This window comes from Macaca mulatta, chromosome 7, assembly GCF_049350105.2.
Source record: "Macaca mulatta isolate MMU2019108-1 chromosome 7, T2T-MMU8v2.0, whole genome shotgun sequence".
NCBI classification, from domain to species: Eukaryota; Metazoa; Chordata; class Mammalia; order Primates; family Cercopithecidae; genus Macaca; species Macaca mulatta.
Window position 1 is genome coordinate 176528088 of NC_133412.1, and position 19413 is coordinate 176547500.

At 61.1% G+C, this 19413-nt stretch overlaps 2 protein-coding genes and 1 long non-coding RNA gene across 9 annotated transcripts in view; 2 read left to right on the forward strand and 1 right to left on the reverse strand.

The window, feature by feature from the left end:
• Positions 1 to 423: 423 nt before the first annotated feature.
• On the reverse strand, positions 424 to 2464 carry LOC144330432 (uncharacterized). The gene is made up of 2 exons (XR_013396598.1): positions 2166 to 2464; positions 424 to 604 (listed from the first exon to the last, which is right to left on the reverse strand). It is a non-coding gene; the product is annotated as an uncharacterized LOC144330432 (long non-coding RNA).
• TNFAIP2 (TNF alpha induced protein 2) lies at positions 2318 to 17221 on the forward strand. 5 transcript variants are annotated; one of them, XM_077941834.1, is made up of 15 exons: positions 2760 to 3024; positions 3116 to 3822; positions 3944 to 4082; positions 5917 to 6299; positions 6628 to 7273; positions 9478 to 9592; positions 9739 to 9861; positions 10052 to 10152; positions 10801 to 10899; positions 11388 to 11511; positions 12427 to 12549; positions 13039 to 13194; positions 13359 to 13480; positions 15025 to 15161; positions 15603 to 17221. In XM_077941834.1, exons 4-15 carry the CDS (start codon positions 5942 to 5944, stop codon positions 15731 to 15733), a joined length of 2235 nt encoding a protein of 744 aa, XP_077797960.1. In that variant the 5' UTR covers positions 2760 to 3024; positions 3116 to 3822; positions 3944 to 4082; positions 5917 to 5941; the 3' UTR covers positions 15734 to 17221. The 5 variants fall into 5 exon arrangements, 4 of the variants coding, with proteins under 4 accessions (XP_077797962.1, XP_015000024.1, XP_077797961.1 ...); XM_077941835.1 differs by lacking the exon at positions 15603 to 17221 and having other exon boundaries at positions 2685 to 3024; positions 3116 to 4082; positions 15025 to 15171; XR_013396590.1 differs by lacking the exons at positions 3116 to 3822; positions 3944 to 4082; positions 15603 to 17221 and having other exon boundaries at positions 2318 to 3024; positions 12332 to 12549; positions 15025 to 15171.
• Positions 17222 to 17933: 712 nt separating this feature from the next.
• LOC114679653 (uncharacterized) overlaps positions 17934 to 19413 on the forward strand; it is a 2056-nt gene continuing 576 nt past the window's right edge. Inside the window, exon 1 of one of the 3 annotated variants that reach the window (XM_077941884.1) lies at positions 17934 to 18767. In XM_077941884.1, the coding sequence (XP_077798010.1) occupies positions 18041 to 18767 (727 nt within the window). In that variant the 5' untranslated portion in view covers positions 17934 to 18040. Of the gene's footprint in view, positions 18768 to 18833; positions 18969 to 19079; positions 19163 to 19413 lie in introns of those variants that run through there. The other 2 variants (XR_013396591.1, XR_003731777.2) reach the window with 2 other exon arrangements.

A 19413-nucleotide genomic window follows, 5' to 3' on the forward strand; every position in this document is an offset into this window, starting at 1 on the left:
AGGCTCAGGTCGTTCTCCCACCTCAGCTTCCCATGTAACTGGGACTACAGGTGCACCCCACAACACTCGGCTAATTTTTTGTATTTTTGGTGGAGACAGGGTCTCACTATGTCGCCCAGGTTGGTCCTGAACTTCAGGGCTCAAGTGATCTACCTGCCCGGGCCTCCCAAAATGCTGGGATTACAGGCATGAGCCACCACACCTGGTCTACACCCATGTTTTATAGCAGCACTGTACGCAGCAGCCAAGAGATAGCAACAACCCAGTGTGCACAGAGAGATGAATGGATGCACAGTGTAGCCCATCCATACAATGGAATACGATTCAGCCTTAAAAAGGAAGGGAATTCTGACACCTGCTGCCACATGAATGCACCTTGAAGACATTATGCTGAGTGAAATAAACCAGACACAAAAGGACAAATGCTGTGTGACTCTATTTATTTGCAGTACTGAGAATAGTCAAGACCACAGAGACAAAAGGTAGAGTGGTGGTTGCCAGGGCCCGGGGGAGAGGGAGAGGGGTGTTAGTGCACAGTGGGTAGAGTTGCCGTTTTGCCAGGTGGAGATTTCTGCAGGTGGAGGGCGATGTTGGTTGCACAACCCTGTGAATATACTTAATGCCACTGAACTGTGCGCTTAAAAGATTATAAATTGCATTATGTATATTGTACCATAATAATTTTTAAAAAGTCAGCTGTCGTTGCTCTGGCAGAGGGAAGGGAGGGCGTCCCCTGTGTCCTGGCCTCTGAGGCCCTGGGTTGCGTGCGAGGAGCTGATGGTGGCTCCTGGCCAGGTGCTGGCACACTCGCCTTCTAGGCTAAATGGGGAGGTCACTGCCAGTCTGTTCCTGTCTGCTGCCCTCCCCGCCAGGCCGAGGCCCCCGCTCGCTGCCCCTGGCCTGTGCCCTGGGGAGCTGGGGAATGGGACAGCCGCTGGCCACGGGTCATAAACATCCCCACCCAGTATGCGATGCTGGCTTCTTGCTGGGGTGGAGCCCTAGGCTGGCCTTTGGCTCCTCTGGAAGAGGCTGGCCTCTTAGGAACTGTTTTCTGCATCTGCGAGAAGAGGGTAAGGACTGCTCCTGCCCCATGGGCCCCATTGGCTGTCATCCCTTGGCCCTCCATGCTGCCCCATTTTCAGAAGACTTTCTTTGTCTTGAGAACTTCACGCATGTGACCATTGACCCTCATGCCTGAGCTTAGAGAAGGGGAGTGACTGGTGCAGACAAAAGTCCAAGGCAGCAGCCTCATTTCCCAATCCCCGGCCGGTGCTCTGGGTGGGCCACTGCCGTCAGCGGGTGACAAGGGTGGCAGCCCCTCCTCAGCCCTGCAAAGCCTGTGCAGACCAGGGGCTGCCTCCAAGGGGACAGTAGGGCCTAAGGCCTGACAACGCCCTCCTGGCAGATACAGACTTCCAAGCAATTTCCCGATCTGCTTGGGGCTGGGAGGGGAGGTGGGGTGGGGTGGGGTGGGGGAACAGAGTCTGGCAGGAGAGTCTTGTGGGGATTGCACAATGAGGCCACAGCAGCCAGCCATGAAGGCAGCCACGGGCCAGGGCCCCTCAGGCGGTTTCCCCATCGCCCCTGTGTGGATGAATTCCATCTGTGCAGTGCCGATGGAAGGACCCTCCCAGCCCCAGGACACTGTGGCTCTGTGGACTCATCTGAAAAATGTCATCCCTGGAGCCCTAGGAGAGAAGGGGTGGGGTTGGCAGCCTTAACGCCCCATCCTGGCGGCCTCCTGCATCCGCTCCCCCACAGGTTCCCCAGAGACAGGATGGATGGCAATCCAAGTGCAAACCTGGCGCTTGGCCACCACCCTTGAAGAGGAAGTTCTCAGTTCCCAGGGCACCCTGAACCCACACCGCCCCCACTCCGCTGGCCCCCCTGGTCCTGGAAGACCTGTTGCTAGGCTGGAGAGGGAATAGCAGAGTGAGCAGGGGGCGGGGAAAGAGGCCAAACGAAAGAGGGGAGGAGCAGAGGCCCCAGTGAGGCAGGAGGGAAGCCCGTGCCCAGCGGGAAATTCCTAAATGACGGGGGCCTTTCCAGAGGGCAGAAATTCCTAGCGTGTGAAATAAGGAAGGAAGTTAATCTCCAGTGGGTTCCCTTCACAGCCCCCTTCCATCCTCCCCACATGCCCCACCTCCACATCTCCCAAGACAGACCCTGAGAGACAGTTTGCATGGGGAAACAGGCCTGGAAACGGAGGCCTGCACGGAGTGGGCAAAGTCGGCTTGATGATTAAGACGAGGCCCTGGAGTCTGGGCTTTGGACCCCTCCCCTTCTGCCTGTTCCAGCAGCCTGTGGGTCCAGCCCTAGCCCTAGAGGAGAAAGGCTCCAGTGGGAGTCCCGTAGGCCTGGCTAGGAACCCCACTCCGCTACTTGAAGCGGTGCGACCCGGGTCAGCCACTTCACCTTTCCGCATTTACGCATTTCAAGCAAGGCTTGACGACGGGAGGGGCTCCAGGTCCTGTGCACAGCCGCGCGGCCAGCACTCTGGCCAGCCGTGTAGCCCCCTTCCCCTTAGGGGGCCTCCTCCGGGAAGCCCCCGTGCCCTGTGTCCTTGTGGCCGCGGTGATACCGGAACACTTTAGAGGGGCGGCTGGGGGAGTTGGAGTGGGAGTGGCGCTCCCGCAGCTGGAGCCAGTCTGTGACGCAGGAACGCGGCCAAGCGCGCCCCTTCCAGGCGGCCTATCAGGAGCCGTCGTCCGACAATGGCCCCGCGCCTGACAGCCCCGTCCTTCGGACTCCCGAACTCCACATACCATGCGACGTGCGGCCAGCCCCCCGCCCCTGCCCGGCTGCTGGGAGGAAGTGACCGCGCCCCGCATCCCCCGCTGGGCAGGCCGGGCGCGCCCAGCCCCCGGGACGCAGAGACACAGCCGGGCCGCACTGGGCCTTGGCCTCCGCCCGCGGGTTTTCCGCGGTTGCGGGGGGCGGGGCAGGCGGGGCGGGGCACAGTCTGCGACTATTTCAGGCCTTGCGGAACTGGGGCCAGGACAGCGGCGGCCCGGCCAGGACACGGTAAGTGACCTCCACCTCCACGCGTCCATTCCCCGCCGCTCCGCGCGGCTCCTCGCCCGCCCTGACCCCATGCCCCGCCGGATTCCCCTAGGGAACAGCCTGTCGCGGCGGCGGGGACAGGACCGGACTGGACGCTCCCACGGACCCTGGCCTGGGGCAGCCCCGCTGCCAGGGAAACTGAGGCCCTGGCGCCCAACGTCCGCGCGTCCGGGCGCACAGGCGCCAGGGCTGGCGCTCGCGGCGGAGGGCCGGGTCCTGCCAGAGGCAGGGAGGGCGGGGCTGGGGCAGTCACAGGGATCTCCCCTCCATTAGCAGCAGGAAGGCCCCAGGTCCGGCGTTACTCTCCGACCGGGCGACACAGGCCAAGTCACCTCCTCGCCTGTGCCCGGGTGTCCTCATCGGGGGATGGGTCCGCCTTCCACATCCTGCCCAGGACTGAAGGAGCCGGGCCCAGCGAGCTCCCGGGAGGCGCGTGGACATCAGGCGTGTGGCGGGGAAGGCGAGCCAGACCAGTGGGCCTGAGCAGAGGCAGGGCAGCGGGAGGCTGGGAGGCGCTGTTGAGCCACGGGCTGTGACCACACTACGAGCCTCGGAGCAGGGCCCTTCCTGCCTCAGTGGGCCCAACCAGCGGCAAGGCTTAAAGGAATGCCCCTCCTCCCCTTCCCTCCTGGCTGCACCCACTCGCTGCCGCCTGCAGGACAGACTCAGGACACAGGAGACTCACCCCCACTGAGGCCCAGATAGGCGCCCAGCCCTTGGCCGGGCGGTTTGGCCACATCCCCTCAGCAGCACTGTGAGGTGGGGGTCCTCATCCCCATTTCAAAGACGGGGAAACTGAGGCTTGTGAAGGAAGGAGGTGTGCAGTGCACGCACTAGTGAGAGGTGTGCTGAGCCTGCACCGAAACCGTTTCTTTCCAAGGCACCAGCTGCCTCAGAGAGCGGAGACCTGGGATGAGGCCCAGAGGGCTGCAGCAGGACCTTCAGGTGCTCTGGGTTTTGTGTCACAGAGGGGAGAAGGTGGCGATGCTATGAGTGTCCTGCGGGAGCTGCGCCTGGAGGTGGGACAGAGTCTAGTACATGTGGAGTGGGACAGAGCCTAGTACATGTACGGTGGGACAGGGAAGGCTGAGGTGAGGCTGGCAGGGAGCATTGCTGGTAAGGGCCACCCTCCCCCACTCCAGGCGAATGGCAGAGGTGGGGCCTGGGCACCCAGGGTGGGGCTGAGCGGCCCTGCCAGACAGACCAGCTCCTGCAGGTGCTTGGCATGCACCTGAGAGGGGCTGGGAAGCGAGGTTGGGGCACTGGGTGGGGAGCAGAGGTGCCCCATGGCCTTGCCCCTGAGGCTCCCTGGAGCATGCCCCTCTTGGTCCTGGAGTGGAATGCGCAACCCAAATGGCATCAGGGAGGCCAGTGCCATCCAGGAGTGTGGGACTTTGCCCAGGGCATTGGGTGAGCATGGCAGGAGCTGGGGGTGGGAGGAGCCCGGGCTTCCTGTCCCTCAGGCGGCTCTGGCCAAGCCCCTCCAGGATGGGGACAGGGTAGTGGGGCTGGTGGAGGCAGCAGGGCCATGGGAAGAGTCTGATGGACCCAATCTGAGCCCCCATGGCTGCTGTGGTTGGGGCAAACACCTCCTACTCAGCCTCAGTTTCTCCTTCTGGATGGTGGGTCATCCTGCCTGCCTTGCTGGGCTGTTTCAGGGGTCACTTGAAGTTACCGTGATACATGAGACAAGGCTGCATGCATTTCATTTTGGGGTGGGTCAGACAGGTGGCGTCATGGTTACAGGTCACCCCAGTTCTCGGGGAGGCCCAGCCCCTGCCTGCTTCCCCCTTTCCGGTCAGTCATGGTCTTCTCCAGTGGACTTGGTCTTGCTTTGACAATGGTCAGGTGCTGGGAGGGGACTTGGGGGAGGCTCAGGTCTTGCCTCTCTGGATGTAGCTTGCAGGACAGCTGGGGATGTGGAGGCAGGGGGAGAGCTGGGCTCTGGGACCAGATGACCTGAGTTCCAAACCCAAGCTGTTCGCCATAGGGACAGTTTAAGCCAAAATAACACCCTTCCAGATGAGAGAAAGGAAGAGATGGGATGGGCACCCAGGAAGGCTGCAGAGACTGGAAGCTTTTGTGATGATGCTATCATCCCATATGGGAGCGGGCAGAGGGGGTGGGAGCCAGGAAGCCTGGGTTCTGGACCCTAGTTGCTGTGTGACTTCAGGCAGCCCTGTGACTTGCTGAGCCCCTTGCCCCCAGTGATGTGTGAAAGGCTCTCTGAGGTCCCACCCACTGTGGCTTCTGTAGACCCTAGTCAGGCTCTGCCCGCTTCGTGGCCCAGCTGGAGCAGCTGTGTTTCTGTGACCCCACTGCTGGATCAGAACTGGGCAAGATGGCAGAGGGGCTGGGTCTGGGCAGGGGGAGGCAGGTCTCAGGCCAACTTCTGGTGTTCTAGACCCCGGCATGTCCCTGACCTTTCTGGACCTCTGTTCCGCTCTGTCCAAAGAGACAGAGCACATTCCCCGCCTCTTCCCTAGGGTCCCGTGGGATCCAGGGAGGTGTTCACTCCCTGCTTCCTGCCTACAGAGTGGGCTGTCAGGGAAGGATTTGCCCAAATAAAGTGAAGGCCCCCCTCTGTGTGGCAGGCTTGGCGTCCCCGGCCTCTTCCCTGCTTCTAGGACTGTGAAGTATTGGAAGGGAAGCTGTGTGTGGTGAGATGCTCATGGCCAAGGAGGGAGTATGGTTGTTGGTGCTCATCTGGGCCAGGAGATGAGCAGAGCCCTGGTGGTCTAATGGGTGAAACAGACTGAGTGTACTCAATGCAGCCAGCACAGCTGTGTGCTCCGGCCTGGGAGCCAGGGCCGGTCCATGGTGACCACTGATGCCTTCACCCCCACCCCACAGGAGCCTGCAGGCCTGAGCCAGGGTGATGCTGAAGATGATGACCTTCTTCCAAGGCCTCTCGGGACATCAGCCTGTGCAGGGCACCCTCGACTTCCCCAGAAGCCCCCAAAAGTTGCCGTCCACATCAGAGGCAGAGTCAGAGACCTCCATGTCAGTGGCCTCCTCTGAGGACCTGGTGCCGCCCCTGGAGGCTGGGACAGCCCTATACAGGGAGGAGGAAAAGACAGTGAAGAAGAAGAAGGAGAAGAAGAAGAAGTCCAAAGGCCTGGCCAATGTGTTCTGCGTCTTCACCAAAGGGAAGAAGAAGAAGGGTCAGCTCAGCTCAGCGGAGCCCGAGGGCACAGCCAGGTCCAGGCAGGGGCTGGATGGCCCGCCCCCAACAGGTGCGCTGGGACCCTGGGCTAGAGCTAGTCTGGGGCCTGGACGGGGTTGGCGCTCATCCGCGTGAGTGAGCCACTTGCACAGTGGGCCGGCAAATGGGGTTGGAAGACGCATCTGTTTCTCTGCTTTCACCTGTGCCCCAATCTGCGGGGCTGGGAGGGGGGAGACCAGGCTTTCAGCCCAGTCTGGGACACCGACATCACCCTTTAGGGTGTTGGCCGCCGGCCCTGTGCGCGTCTAGGGGACGACGGCCCTGCTGGGCGCTGGCCGCCCCCCCCCCCCGGTGACCGGCGGGCTGGGGCCGGGGCTGACGCGACTTTCCCGGCGCAGTGGAGGAGCTGAAGGCGGCGCTGGAGCGCGGGCAGCTGGAGGCGGCTCTGCCGCTGCTGGCGCTGGAGCGGGAGCTGGCGGCGGCGGCGGCGGCGGGCGGTGCGAGCGAGGAGGAGCTGGTGCGGCGCCAGAGCAAGGTGGAGGCGCTGTACGATCTGCTGCGCGACCAGGTGCTAGGCGTGCTGCGGCGGCCGCTGGAGGTGGCGCCAGAGCGGCTGCGCCAGGCGCTGGCCGTGGTGTCGGAGCAGGAGAGCGAGGACCGCCAGGCGGCGGCGGCGGCGGCGGCGGCAGCGGCGGCAGGGCCGGGGACCTCGGGACTGGCGGTCACGCGCCCGCGGCGCTGGCTGCAGCTGTGGCGTCGAGGTGTGGCAGAGGCGGCCGAGGAGCGCATGGGCCAGCGGCCGAACGCGGGCCCCGAGGTCCCCGAGAACGTCTTTTTGCACTTGGGCCGCACCATGAAAGAGGACCTGGAGGCCGTGGTGGAGCGACTGAAGCCGCTGTTCCCGGCCGAGTTCGGCGTCGTGGCGGCCTACGCCGAGAGCTACCACCAGCACTTCGCGGCCCACCTGGCCGCCGTGGCGCAGTTCGAGCTGTGCGAGCGCGACACCTACATGTTGCTGGTCTGGGTGCAGAACCTCTACCCCAAGTGAGTGGGCTCGGGGCTGGGCCCGGACCAGCAGGGAGGGTGTCCTCTGTAGGAGGGATGTCGAGGTGCCGCTGGCAGCTCTTAGTGAGGCTGGTGCTGACAGAGTTTTGAGTCGGAGAATGCAGGGGTGGGATTTGGACTCCCTGGGGCAGAGCCTGGACAGGCAGAGACTGGGCCTGGACACAGGGATAAGGCTGGGGCTGGGTCAGCTTTGGCAAAATCCTTAATTTCCTGGGCCTCAGTCACATTCTGCTGTTGGGGAAACTGAGGCACAGAAAATGGTAGGGATTTCATTCATTCACGAGCGCCCAGTCTGAGGAGGGGGCAAAGCAATCAATAACCATCCAGAGCCGGAAGGGCTGTGGCAGCAGAGGCCAGGCCCCGTGCAGAGCATGGGCCCAAAGCAGGCCTGGAGAAGTCAGGGAAGCCAGCCTGGAGGAGGTGAAAGCCAGCGGTCCTCTGAGCCGGGGAATCAGGCCAGGAGGCAGGAGGAGGGGTGATAGGGCACGCGGGGAAGAAGGTGAGAGGAGGGTCGGTGCTCCTGAGCATGTCCTCTTCCAGGGCACTCTGGAGCTGAGCAGAGCTTGTCAGAATGTTTGGATTTATTGGGCAGGCTATGCGGGCACCCCCAGGCAGCAGAGTTCAAGGGCCATGTGTCTTGTTAGACCCCCATTGTGTAGGGTTACCCTCTGAGCCCACGGCAGAGCTGGAGCCCCTCAGGTGGGAGGCTGGCTGTGCAGCTGGTACCCCTGCTGAGCACAGCCTCAGGCATCCCCTGACTCCATGGATCCCTGGGCATGCCCATCATTCACATGGTCTGCATAGGGAGCCATGGTCTGCATAGGGAGAGGCTTACTGCAATGTGGAAAGGCCCAGGGCAGGGGAGTCCAGGGGCTGTTATTGTGGGGCTTGGCCACTGCTGGCCCCAGATGCTAGTGTGAAACTTTAGGAAGGAAGCTCAGAGGTGTAGACAGTGTGGGCAGCGTCTGCCGTCTCGGGGGCCTTTGGGGGTCCTATGGGCTCAGTCACTGTTGAAGCGTCAGCCTCGGCACAAGGATAGAGAAAGGGTCCAGTGGGGAGGGTGGGAGAGGGGTCAGCAGGGCATAGGGGAACTGGCACAGGGCAGGGGCCGTGGGAGAGATAGCCCAGCCCAGAGCCAGTTCCCGCTTGCTCGTCCTGGCTCACCAGGAAATGCCAGGCACCTGCACCCATGCCTGCCAGTCTTCCTGTCCCAGTGACCTCGGGGTCTGCTGGCCTGGGGTTAGCAACAGGCAACTGAAGCCAAGCTGGGCATGGAGCCCTGGTGAGAGGGTGTCCAGGGGGGCATCGTTGAAGCCTGTGTGCCAGAAATGTGGGGAATGGAGGGACACAGCTGCATCTGGATTGGGTGAGGGGCAGAGAGGTCATTTGTAAGCCTCTAGGCAGACAAAGGCCCCTTAGGAAGTGCCGGGGCTGGGCAGTGCCCTGGGAGCTCTTAGGAAGTGCTGGGGCTGGGCAGTCCCCTGGGAGCTCTTAGGAAGTGCCAGGGCTGGGCAGTCCCCTGGGAGCTCTGGGGCGCTGCAGAGGCGCCAGGAGAATGAGCCGAGATGCATCTGGGGAGCAGTTTGGGGCAGCCCTTCCTGCCCATTCTGGCCTACTCCTGGGATTGGGAGGTGGCCGGGGCTGTCGAGATGCCCAAGACCTGCAGGGCTGGAGCGCAGTGGGCTGGGAGTTGGCTGGATTCCAGGGCTGCTGTGACTAGGGGCAGGGTTTTATCTGGGTGACAGGTAGCCTTGGAGCAGGAAGAAGATCAGATCTTAAAGGAGGCTCTGTCTGCTGGGTGGAGCAGGAATTGTTGGAGGTGAGGGAAGGAGCAGAGAGGCTGGGAGGAGGCTGTTGCAGTGAGCCAGCGGGAAGCTGGTGGGAGTCAGCCAGGGCGCCAGAGTGGCGTGAGGCTGACGATTTTGGGGGCTCTTTTGGAGCAGGACCTAATGGGGATGGGTGAGAGGGTCAGAGGAGGCACGATGACTTCAGGGTTTCTGTTCCAAACCCAACTAAGTAGATGGAGGACCCATCATCTGAAATGGGAACAGGGGTGGGCGTGCGGGAGGGTGTGCTGGGCAGTCTGGGCCTGCCAGAGACCGAGGCTGAGGGCCTGGGCTCTAGCTTGAGGGGTGGTGCTGATTGGGTATACCTGTCCTCATGTCAGCCTCCCCTGCCTGCAGTGACATCATCAATAGCCCCAAGCTGGCGGGTGAGCTGCAGGGTGTGGGGCTCGGGAGCCTCCTGCCCCCCAGACAGATCCGGCTGCTGGAGGCCACATTCCTGTCCAACGAGGCGGTGAGTCTCCACCTGGGCCAGGGAGAGGCAGGGAGGTGGCGCAGGAGAGGCTCAGAGACAGGCAGGATGTGGGCAGGGAGCTTGACGGGTCTTCCAGGTGAGCGAGGTGATGGATAGTGCCCCAGTGACCTGCCCTCCTCCCCCAGGCCAATGTGAGGGAGCTGATGGACCGAGCTCTGGACCTAGAGGCACAGCACTGGGCTGAGGATGTGCCTCCCCAGAGGCTGGACGGCCACTGCCACAGCGAGCTGGCCATCGACATCATCCAGGTACTGCGATCTGCCCCAGGGCACATGTACCGCCCGTGCACGTGCACGGGAAGCGCCATGCACATTCCGTCCTGTGTGCATACCCATGCCCACCTCGGGGCACCCCCTCTGTTCCAGCCTGTTTCCTCCCTATCCCCTGCCCCCTTGTCCAGGCAAGCCCCTGCTCAGCTCACCCAACACCACCCCGCAGATCATCTCCCAGGCCCAGGCCAAGGCCGAGAGCATCACGCTGGACTTGGGCTCACAGATAAAGCAGGTGCTGCTGGTGGAGCTGCCTGCATTCCTGAGGAGGTGGGTGTGTGCCCAGGATGGGGTCCCTGTAGCCACCTCTCTCAGAGCCATGGCCCCTCCCTAGTGCCTCAGGTGGGGAGCTGAGCTGGCTCCCCGCCCTCCACCCCCATCCCTGTCATTCTGAGCCAGGAGTTGTTTCCCACTCAGCCAGGGCACTGAGATCCTCAGGTGGTCTGACCTCCACCAGGATTCAGTGTGGGAACCTCCTGCGCCCACCCCATCAGCAAAGCTCTCAGCAGAGCAGCCTCTAGCTTCCAAGAAGATGCCTCCAGAGGGACTGAGACCCCGCCACCCCTTCACACAACAGTCCCAGTCTCCACCGCTCGAATTGTACCTGCTCTCTCCCTCTCAACCTCTGAGTGCTTCTCCAGCCAACCACACCCTCACTCGTACCTGGTCTGCCAGTTCTAGAGAGGGCCTGGGAGAAGGGCTGGGGGCAGCAGAGATGGGCTGGTACCCTCTTCAGGAGCCCTGGCCTTAGCTTGTGAAGCCAGTTCCATGATGCCCAGGGACTAGTGGCCCCTCCCTGGGCTATGGGCAGCCAGACAGAAAAGTGAACCCCGGGAGCTGGCCTGGAGGGCAGGGAGGCTGCTGCTGCCATCCCAGCGTTTGGGCTGGTCCTGAATGTGCCCCTTCTGGTTTCACCAGCTACCAGCGTGCCTTTAGTGAATTTCTGGAGAGAGGCAAGCAGCTGAGGAATTACAGGGCCAATGTCATTGCCAATATCAACAACTGCCTGTCCTTCCGGTGAGAGTGTTGGGAGGGGCTTGCGGGAGTGGGAGTCACTCGGCAGGCAGGAGAGGGGAGCTGGGAGGTGGAGGGAGGAGGAGCTGCTGAGGTCAAGAAGTGGAATTCAAACCAGCAACATGTGTGAGGACGCCAGGGCCTGCAGCACCAGCAGCAAACATTTCCCAGGTGCTGGCTGGGGCAAGCACACGGGCAGATGTTTCAGCCATTATTTTATCCTTAAAGCAACCCTGTGAAGTAGGTGTAGTGATCTGTCTATTGGGCAGATGGGCAAATCACTGGAGGAGACTAACTTGCCCTCGGTTACAAGGGGATGTGGTGGAGGAGTGTCCTGAGGGTGTGGAGAACATGGATGGGAGGACTTGATCCCACAGAGAATGGGGAGCCATTGAGGGTTCTAGAGTGAAGAGAGGGGGCTGCCTGGCTCCCTGGGTACGGAGCTATAGGCTGAGCAGGGCTGGGGTGACCTCTCTGCCTCCACCTTCCAGGATGTCCATGGAGCAGAAGTGGCAGGTACCCCAAGATACCCTGAGCCTCCTGCTGGGCCCCCTGGGTGAGCTCAAGAGCCACGGCTTTGACACCCTGCTCCAGAACCTGCGTGAGGACCTGAAGGTAGTGGGAACCTCTTGCCCTCAGGAACCCAGTGTTGGGGGGCCCAGGGAGGGACTGGGAAGTGCCCCTGGGGAGGAGTGGCAGAGGCAAAGATGTGGATACGACGCGCTCCAGGCCTGTGAACGGCACTGCGAGCCAGCTCTGGTGCAGCGGTAATGCCCGGTTGGGGACCCTGGCAGGCTCTGAACTCAGCCCATCATGCCCTGGGGCTTGGCCTGAGAGGGGCCACCTGGGGCTGGGAGGGCCTGGAAAAGTTTCACTGCCCTTCCCCAATTCAGACCCAGCCCAGTCCCAAGCCTGCAGACATTTTTCCTCCAATCCCCGCAGCCCCTCCTGTCTACCCCTTCCCCGCTCCTGACTCCCAGCGACTGAGGCTCAGGGTCATCGGCAGCCAGGGTCACATCTGTTGTGGGCCAAGAAATCCACAGAAAATGCTGTGAAAACAAGCATATTCTTTAGCAGGGTGTAAAGTGGGGGTCTCTTGAAAGGAAGGGGAGAGGTTCTCTGCCTGGTGTTAGGGGCTAGCGGCCATGAGTGGCCTGAGTGTGGTGGAAGCCCGAGCAGTGACCCCAGATCCCTTGGCACTGATCTCCCAGGCCCAGCCAAGCACAAGGTCTTGTTTATGAAGGAATTTATTTATTTAAGAGGCAGTGGACTTGGCCTCCGGGCCGGCAGATAGGCTCTCCTGGCTCCTGAGCCGCAGCTGGGTGACCTTGGAGAAGGGTGCACAGAGCCGGCTCCCACTTCCTGTCTGTGAGCAGGGATGTGAGGTTGGCCCGGGTTCCCTGGGAGTCCTTGAGCACCCCCCCTGCTCCGCCAGGCACAGGTGTTGGTGTGTGTCTGTGTCTGCGTGTCTGTGGCTGGCAGCCCTTCCTCTCCAGGGCGTGACCAGACATCCTGCCCCTCCTGTCTCAGCCGCTGTTCAAGAGGTTCACGCACACCCGCTGGGCGGCCCCCATGGAGACGCTGGAAAAAATCATCACCACCGTGGACGTCAGGCTGCCTGAGTTCTCAGAACTGCAGGACTGTTTCCGGGAGGTGAGGCGGCTCTGGGCTGGTGGCTGGGCCTCAGGGAATGGGGGCAGGCCGAACACGCACACTAGCATGTCTGTGTACACTCACTCACATGTGCTCACACACGTGAACATGTGTGTTTGAACACGCACATGTGAATGCACAAGCATATGAACACACACGTGAATGCACGAGCATGTGAACACACACGCACATGTGAACACACACGCACGTGAACACGCACATGTGAACACACACATGTGAACACAAGAGCATGTGAACACATATTGAACACACGGGCACATGTGAACACTCACATTTGAATGCACGAGCATGCGAACACACATGTGAACACACACATGTGAACACACACATGTGGATGCATGAGCACGTGTGCAGTCTTTTGCTCTGGCATCTGCCTCTCCCTGGAGTCCTGGCTACAAGGCTTCAAGGGAGGTGGTGAGCTCCCCATCAGCAGACAGCTCACACGCCTCTGGCTGCTTGCCCTCCCAGGAGCTCATGGAGGCCGTGCACCTGCACCTGGTGAAGGAGTACATCATCCAGCTCAGCAAGCGGCGCCTCGTCCTCAAGACCGCTGAGCAGCAGCAGCAGCTGGCTGGGCACATCCTGGCCAATGCTGACACCATCCAGCACTTCTGCACCCAGCACGTAAGCCCCTGCCCACCTCTCCCAAGCTCCTCTGAAATGGCTGCCTCTTCTCCCCTAGCCCTTTCAGGGTCGGAGATAGGCCATTGGTGCCTCTCCAAGCCCAAGGAGTTGCTGACCCGAGCCTCTGGAGCCCTGGGTCCCTCCAACCACACCTACTCCTGCAGGGCTCCCCGGCGACCTGGCTGCAGCCTGCTCTCCCCACGCTGGCAGAGATCATTCGCCTGCAGGACCCCAGTGCCATCAAGATTGAGGTGGCCACTTACGCCACCTGCTACCCTGACTTCAGGTGAGAGCATGGGGCACCTCAGGACCCCTGTCACATCACTGCGGCCAGGGCCTCACAGGGCTGGCTTTGGAAACCCAGATCCTGGCAGCTGCCCACGTGCCAGTCACTGTGTGAACCTCACCAGGGCCTCACTCTTGTGGCCTTCACCACAGCACTATGAGGCCAATCCTTTTTCCGTTGCCATTTCACAGAGGAGGCCCGGAGAGCTCCCAGGATGCCTCCAAGGTGACATGGCTAGTTAGTGTTTGGCCATGCAGCCATGGCCCACACTATTAGCTTTGCCTGACGCTGCCTCTCAGAGGAGACTGAGACCAGAGAGGCCAGGTTCACCCAGTCTGGGGTGCCTCTGGGGCCTGGGCCCATGCGCTGGGACCAGGGCTCATATTGGGGAGTGGAGGCTTAGCCCCTGGCTGCCTGAGGCTCTGGTGGGCCAGGGACATTGTTTCTTTCTGGCTGGGTCCTCTGACATGTTAGGTAAGTTTGAGTGGCTTTTGACGGGGTTGACCCCAGCTTAGCCAAGTCCAGCCCCTGTCTGATCCATTCCACCCATCCATTCATTCACCCACCATACAAGCACCCATTTAACTCACCCACCCGTTCCTTCACCCATCTGGGTATCTGTCTATCTTCTCACCCATCCATCACCTGTCTACCCATCCACCCACCCACCCACCCACCCATGTATCCATCCATCTATTCATCCACCTACCCATATAAGCACCCATCCACCCATCTACTCATCCATCCATCCCTCCACGCATTTAGCTATCCATCCACTCAACCACCCATCCACCCACCCACCCACCCATCTATCCATCCATCTATTCATCCACCTACCCATATAAGCATCCATCCACCCATCTACTCATCCATCCATCCCTCCACGCATTTAGCTATCCATCCACTCAACCACCCACCCACCCACCCATCCACCCATGCATCTACTCCATGTGCCCATCCCTCCACCCATCTAGCTCTCATCCATCTGCTCATTCACCCACCATCCATCTACCTATGCCACCAACAATTATAGAGAAGTCAGCTAGGTGTCAGCCTCTGTTCTAGTTACCAGGATGCAATGAAGTAACAAGAGAAGCCAGGTCTCAATCCTTCCTTAAGTAGCTCACATTCTGTCGAAGGCCAGCAATAATAATGACATAATCAGGCAAAGAAAAGACAATTACAAGTTGTAAATAGGGTTTAACCAAGGTTCTGAATAATAGGAGGTGCTGACTTTAGAGAGACGAAACCCTCTTGGGGGTGGACATCTTAGCGGAGACCTAAGGGGTGGGAAGAGGTGGTCGTCTCAGGGCCTGGGAAGAGCATTGCAGGGGGAGCAGCCCGTGCAGACGCCTGACACAGGCTGGGGCATGGCTGCTCTTGGAACCATCAGGTGGAGTGCATGGGCGAGGCAGAGTGAAGTGCAGCCCCCTCATGGGCTAGGCGTTGGCTGCGGGGCCCTGTGGCACTGGCCAGGAGTGCAGGGAGCTGGTGAACAGGGCTGTGGGTGACAGGCTGGGCTGACGGGATGCTCTCTTTGCCAGCAAAGGCCACCTGAGCGCCATCCTGGCCATCAAGGGGAACCTATCCAACAGTGAGGCCAAGAGCATCCGGAGCATCTTGGATGTCAGCACAGGGGCGCAGGAGCCCTCCAGGTCCCTATTTTCCCTTATAAAGGTTGGTTAGCTTTTTCTGTGGCCTGACCTGCTTGTGAGTGCCCAGCACACCCCACTGGGAGCTGTTAAGAGCAGCACTGGCTCTCGGCTCCTCCCGGGTCTCCTGTGCTCTGATGCTGCTTCTGCCTAGCCCTGGCGGAGGTGCAGACCCTGTCAGCTGGAACTGGACAGACCTTGGTTTGTTTACATGTCCGATGGGGGCAGGAGCTCCCATTACGGGCAGCCAACCAGGTAACACCAAGGACTCTTTGTAAACAATAGCTGATCGTGTACACGCAAGCAAAGAACCAGGAGGGAGAGTGTGCCAGGCTCAGGAATCCCCGGCCACCTCTGTCCAGGGCCCCTCCACCATCAGCCTCATGACTGTCCTCCTGGCGGGTGGGGACGAGGGCCCTCTCCGGCTCCCTGGAGACAGGGGCCGAGCCTCACCCGTCTGCCCTCTGCAGCCCAGGCCACCGTGAGCTGGGTTCAGCAAGGCTGGAATGGAAGACAGAACTGGAAGAGAACAAAGGAAAAGATGAACTCTTATCTGGCAGGGGCCTGTGGGGTCCTGTGTTGTGGCCACTGCCAGCATTAGATGTCATGTCCAGATGGCCCCACGGCCCCTACTGGCTGACCCTGCAATGGGGCCCTGAGCCCTCCCTCTTCATCCCCCAAGGCCTCAACCAGAGGGTGGTCCCCCAAGACCTTGGTGTCCACTACAGAAGGGCCCAGGACCTCCTGGGTCATCTCAGGCTCCCGCTTCCCAGAGGCAAGGACAGGCCCTGGGGGTGTCTCTGTCGGCCCTGCTACCCAGAAGTCTGGCTGAGGTCTGGGCAGGGGCAGGGCAAGCTTGACCTCTCACCTCTGACCCTTTGGCCTCTGTATTTATTTCCTATTGCCGTGACAGGTTTCCACAAACTTTGTGGATCAAAACTTGGTCTTCCAGTTCTGCGGGTCAGAAGGCTGACCCGGGTCTAAAATCTGGGTGTCGGCAGGCCTGCGCTCCTGGAGGCTCTAGGGGAGAATTGATTTCTGGCCTTTTCATTTTTCGAGGCTATCCATACTTCTTGACTTCAGGCTCCTTCATCTTCAGAGCCAGCTGTGGGTGGTTGAATCTTTTTCCCATCACCTCATTGAGGCCTCCCCTCTCCTGCCTCCCTCTACCACTTTTTTTTTTTTTTTTTGAGACAGGGTCTTGCTGTGTTGCCCAGGCTGGAGTGCAGTGGCCTGGTCATGGCATCAAGGCTCACTGTAGCCTGGACCTCTGAGTTCAAGTGATCCTCTTGTCTCAATCCCCTGAGACAATCCCCCACGCCCAGCTACATACTTTCTGTGGATACAGGATCTTATTCCGTTGCCTAGGATTGTCTGGAACTCTTGGGCTCAAGCCATCCTGTAGCCTTAACCTCCTAAAGTGCTGGGATCATAGGCAGGAGCCACTGCACCCGGCCTGCTCTGCCGCTTTTAAGGACGCTTGTGATCGCGTTGCGCCTACCCAGAGAACCCAGGTCATCTTTCTATTTTAAGGTTAGCTGATTAGCCACCTTAGTTCCATCTGCAACTTTAATTCCCACTGGCTGTGTAACCTAACATGCTCACGGGCTCTGGGGACTGTCACATGGACATCTTTGGGAGGCTGTTCCTCTGCCCACCGGAGCCTCCGTTCATCCCCTGCCCTGCAGAGCACCTGGCTGTACCCCAGGAAAATGTGAGCTCGTTTTCCTGCTCGGCCTGTGCTACCCCTAAGGCCCTGCTCCTCCCTGGGCCTGAAAGTTCCTTCTCAGCCCGACAGGGGGCCCTTCAGACTCAGGCTTGACTCAGCCCTGCTGATGCCTCTGCAGGGCTGAGGCTGGGTTTCCGGCGGGCTCTCTTGGCTCCGTCCCCTTTCCCCAGGTACTGGCTTACAAAGCTGTGGCCAGAAACTGGCCCGTATAGATGATGCCCAAGGTCTTTGTACATTTGTAGGAGTTCGTGTGTTTGATATTGTTAATATAATAATTATTTTTTATAGTACTGCTTTTGTATGTATGTTAAACAGGGTCCAGGTTTTTATAGCTTGATATAAAACAGAATTCAGAAGTGACTGTGGAGTGGTTTATTTTGGGAGCTGAACAATGATGGGGGGCCTGGCCGGGCAGCCTTAGCAGCTTCGCGAGCCTCTTGGGGTCTGGGCAAACCCTGTCTACCTAGGCTGTGTGTCAATCCCCAGCCTGTCCCGGCCCCCAGAGCAGCTCCTGTGGTCCAGGCTGTGTGTCATTCCCCAGCCTGTCCCGGCCCCCAGAGCAGCTCCTGTGGTCCAGGCTGTGTGTCAATCCTCAGCCTGTCCTGGCCCCCAGAGCAGCTCCTGTGGTCCAGGCAGGAGAGGGCCCGCCAGCCCTCACTGTGAGCAGGAGCTTTGGAAGTGTCTGCCTGTAGGGCATGGCCAGTCACTTCGCCCTTCCGTGCCTCAGTTTCCTCATCTGTAAAAAGGGGACCATGACCCTTTGGAGTTTCCTTCACCGTCCTTTACTGAGGAAGAGGGTGGGGTGGACACGGGGCAGCCATTTCAACCCCATGCAAGGGACACAGTGGGACCTGACTCTCATGATTCTGGCATTGACCTGGAAGCTACGGCTGTGGACACAGGAGTTCTGGTTTGTGTTCAGAGACGGCCGCAGCTGCCAGGGAAGGGTGGGCCTCTCTGCTGCCACCCTGGCCCGGAATCTGGGAAGGAGCAGAGTCTCTGGAAGGAAAGAAGGGCACCTTGATAAAGGTTGCACAGAGGCTGGGGAGGGCCCCGAGGGGAGCCCTGTGGGCCTGAAGAAGGGTGTGGGCTTCGGAAGGGCCTGGGACAGCAGGGAGCTAGGGTGGGAAGGGGAGGCCCTTTCCCGTGAGTTCCATTCTTGGGGCCAAAGCGGATGGCATGAGGCCACGGTACAGTGAGAGAAAAGGAGGGAGAGGAGGGTCAGGGCCAGTGCGGTGTGGCGCGGAGACCCTCTGCCCAGCTCCTGGACCAGCCGGTCCCTGTGGCTGCGAGGTCCTGGCCTTGCTGAGCCACGTGGGGAGCGTGGGCCTTGGGCGGGCGAGTTCCTGCTCCTCTCCTTGGAGCACAGGGTCGGAGGAAGTGGGGGCAGCGCGACCCTCCCCTGCATGGGCCCCCGACCCTGGGCGAGCATGGGGAGAGACGGGGCCTGAGCCCCAGGGGAAGCTGTCAGCGGGCCCTGGCACACATTCTCCCACGGGGGCGGGCTTAGGTCCCAAAGCGACCCTCAGCCTCGCGGCGGCCAGGGCGGGCCGAGTCGTCGGAGCGCGGCGAGACCTGGGGCCAGGTGGGCGCCCCGGGCTGCGCCCACCCCTGGCAGAGGAGCGGGTTCAGGGCGTGAGGCCCCGGGCGGGGAGGAAGAGGGTGCGGGCGGCGCCCTGGAGGTTCCTGCTGTTCCTGCTTTTCGGGGCGGGGGCCCGCCGGGTCACTGTCCCGCCAGCGCTTGGATCTGCACCAGTAACTTCTCCAGGAAAATCCTCCGGAGAGGAGGATCTGTCCGGCGGCGAGGAGCGAGTCCCCCAACGCGGGGACAGGGCGGCCGGAGCGGGGCCTGGGCCAGCGCCTGCTGCCTTTGTGCAAGGACGGACCCCGGGCCGCCCAGGGTCCTGTGAGCAGGGGTTGAGCCGGGAGGACGCAGCCCCAGCGGATCACCGGGCGCCCCTGGCCTCCAGCGGTGGGAAGCAGCCGGCCAGAGCCGGCTCCGGGACTGACGCTCCCTGCAGGAGCCAGGAGCAAGCAAACAAGCAGCTTGGGTGCAGGCGCGGGGGACGGGCCCGGGGTGCCTGCGGGTGAAGGGGCGGCTCGAAGGGTCAGTAGCTGGAGGCCCGGTCTTGAGGAGGTGCCTGGAGCAGACCCGGGCTGGGCGCTGCAGGGGAGGGAGGAGCTTGCGGAGGCCGGCGGGCGGGAACGGGGAGGAATTCCAGGTTTTAGGCAAAGAAAGACGGCAGGGCTGGGGAAAAGGGATCGTGGACGGGAGACCCCGCAGGAGGAAGGAGGGGGCTGGTAAGCGGGCTCCTTCCAGCTATGGACGGGGGTTGGAAGGGGCTGGAGACGTGATTTTCAACTCATGGGATTTATGGCTTGGAAAGACCCCTCTGCCCTTCAGGGGCGCTGGGCTCCCTAGGGGAGAGATGAGGGCGGCAGCAAGGGCCCCACTGTACAGTGAGACGGGGCGAGCTCTCGGTGGCTGAAGGAAAGAGCAGCCCGAGGGAGCCAGGCTGCGGTGGGGCTGCTTCCAGGAACAGGGAGGGCCT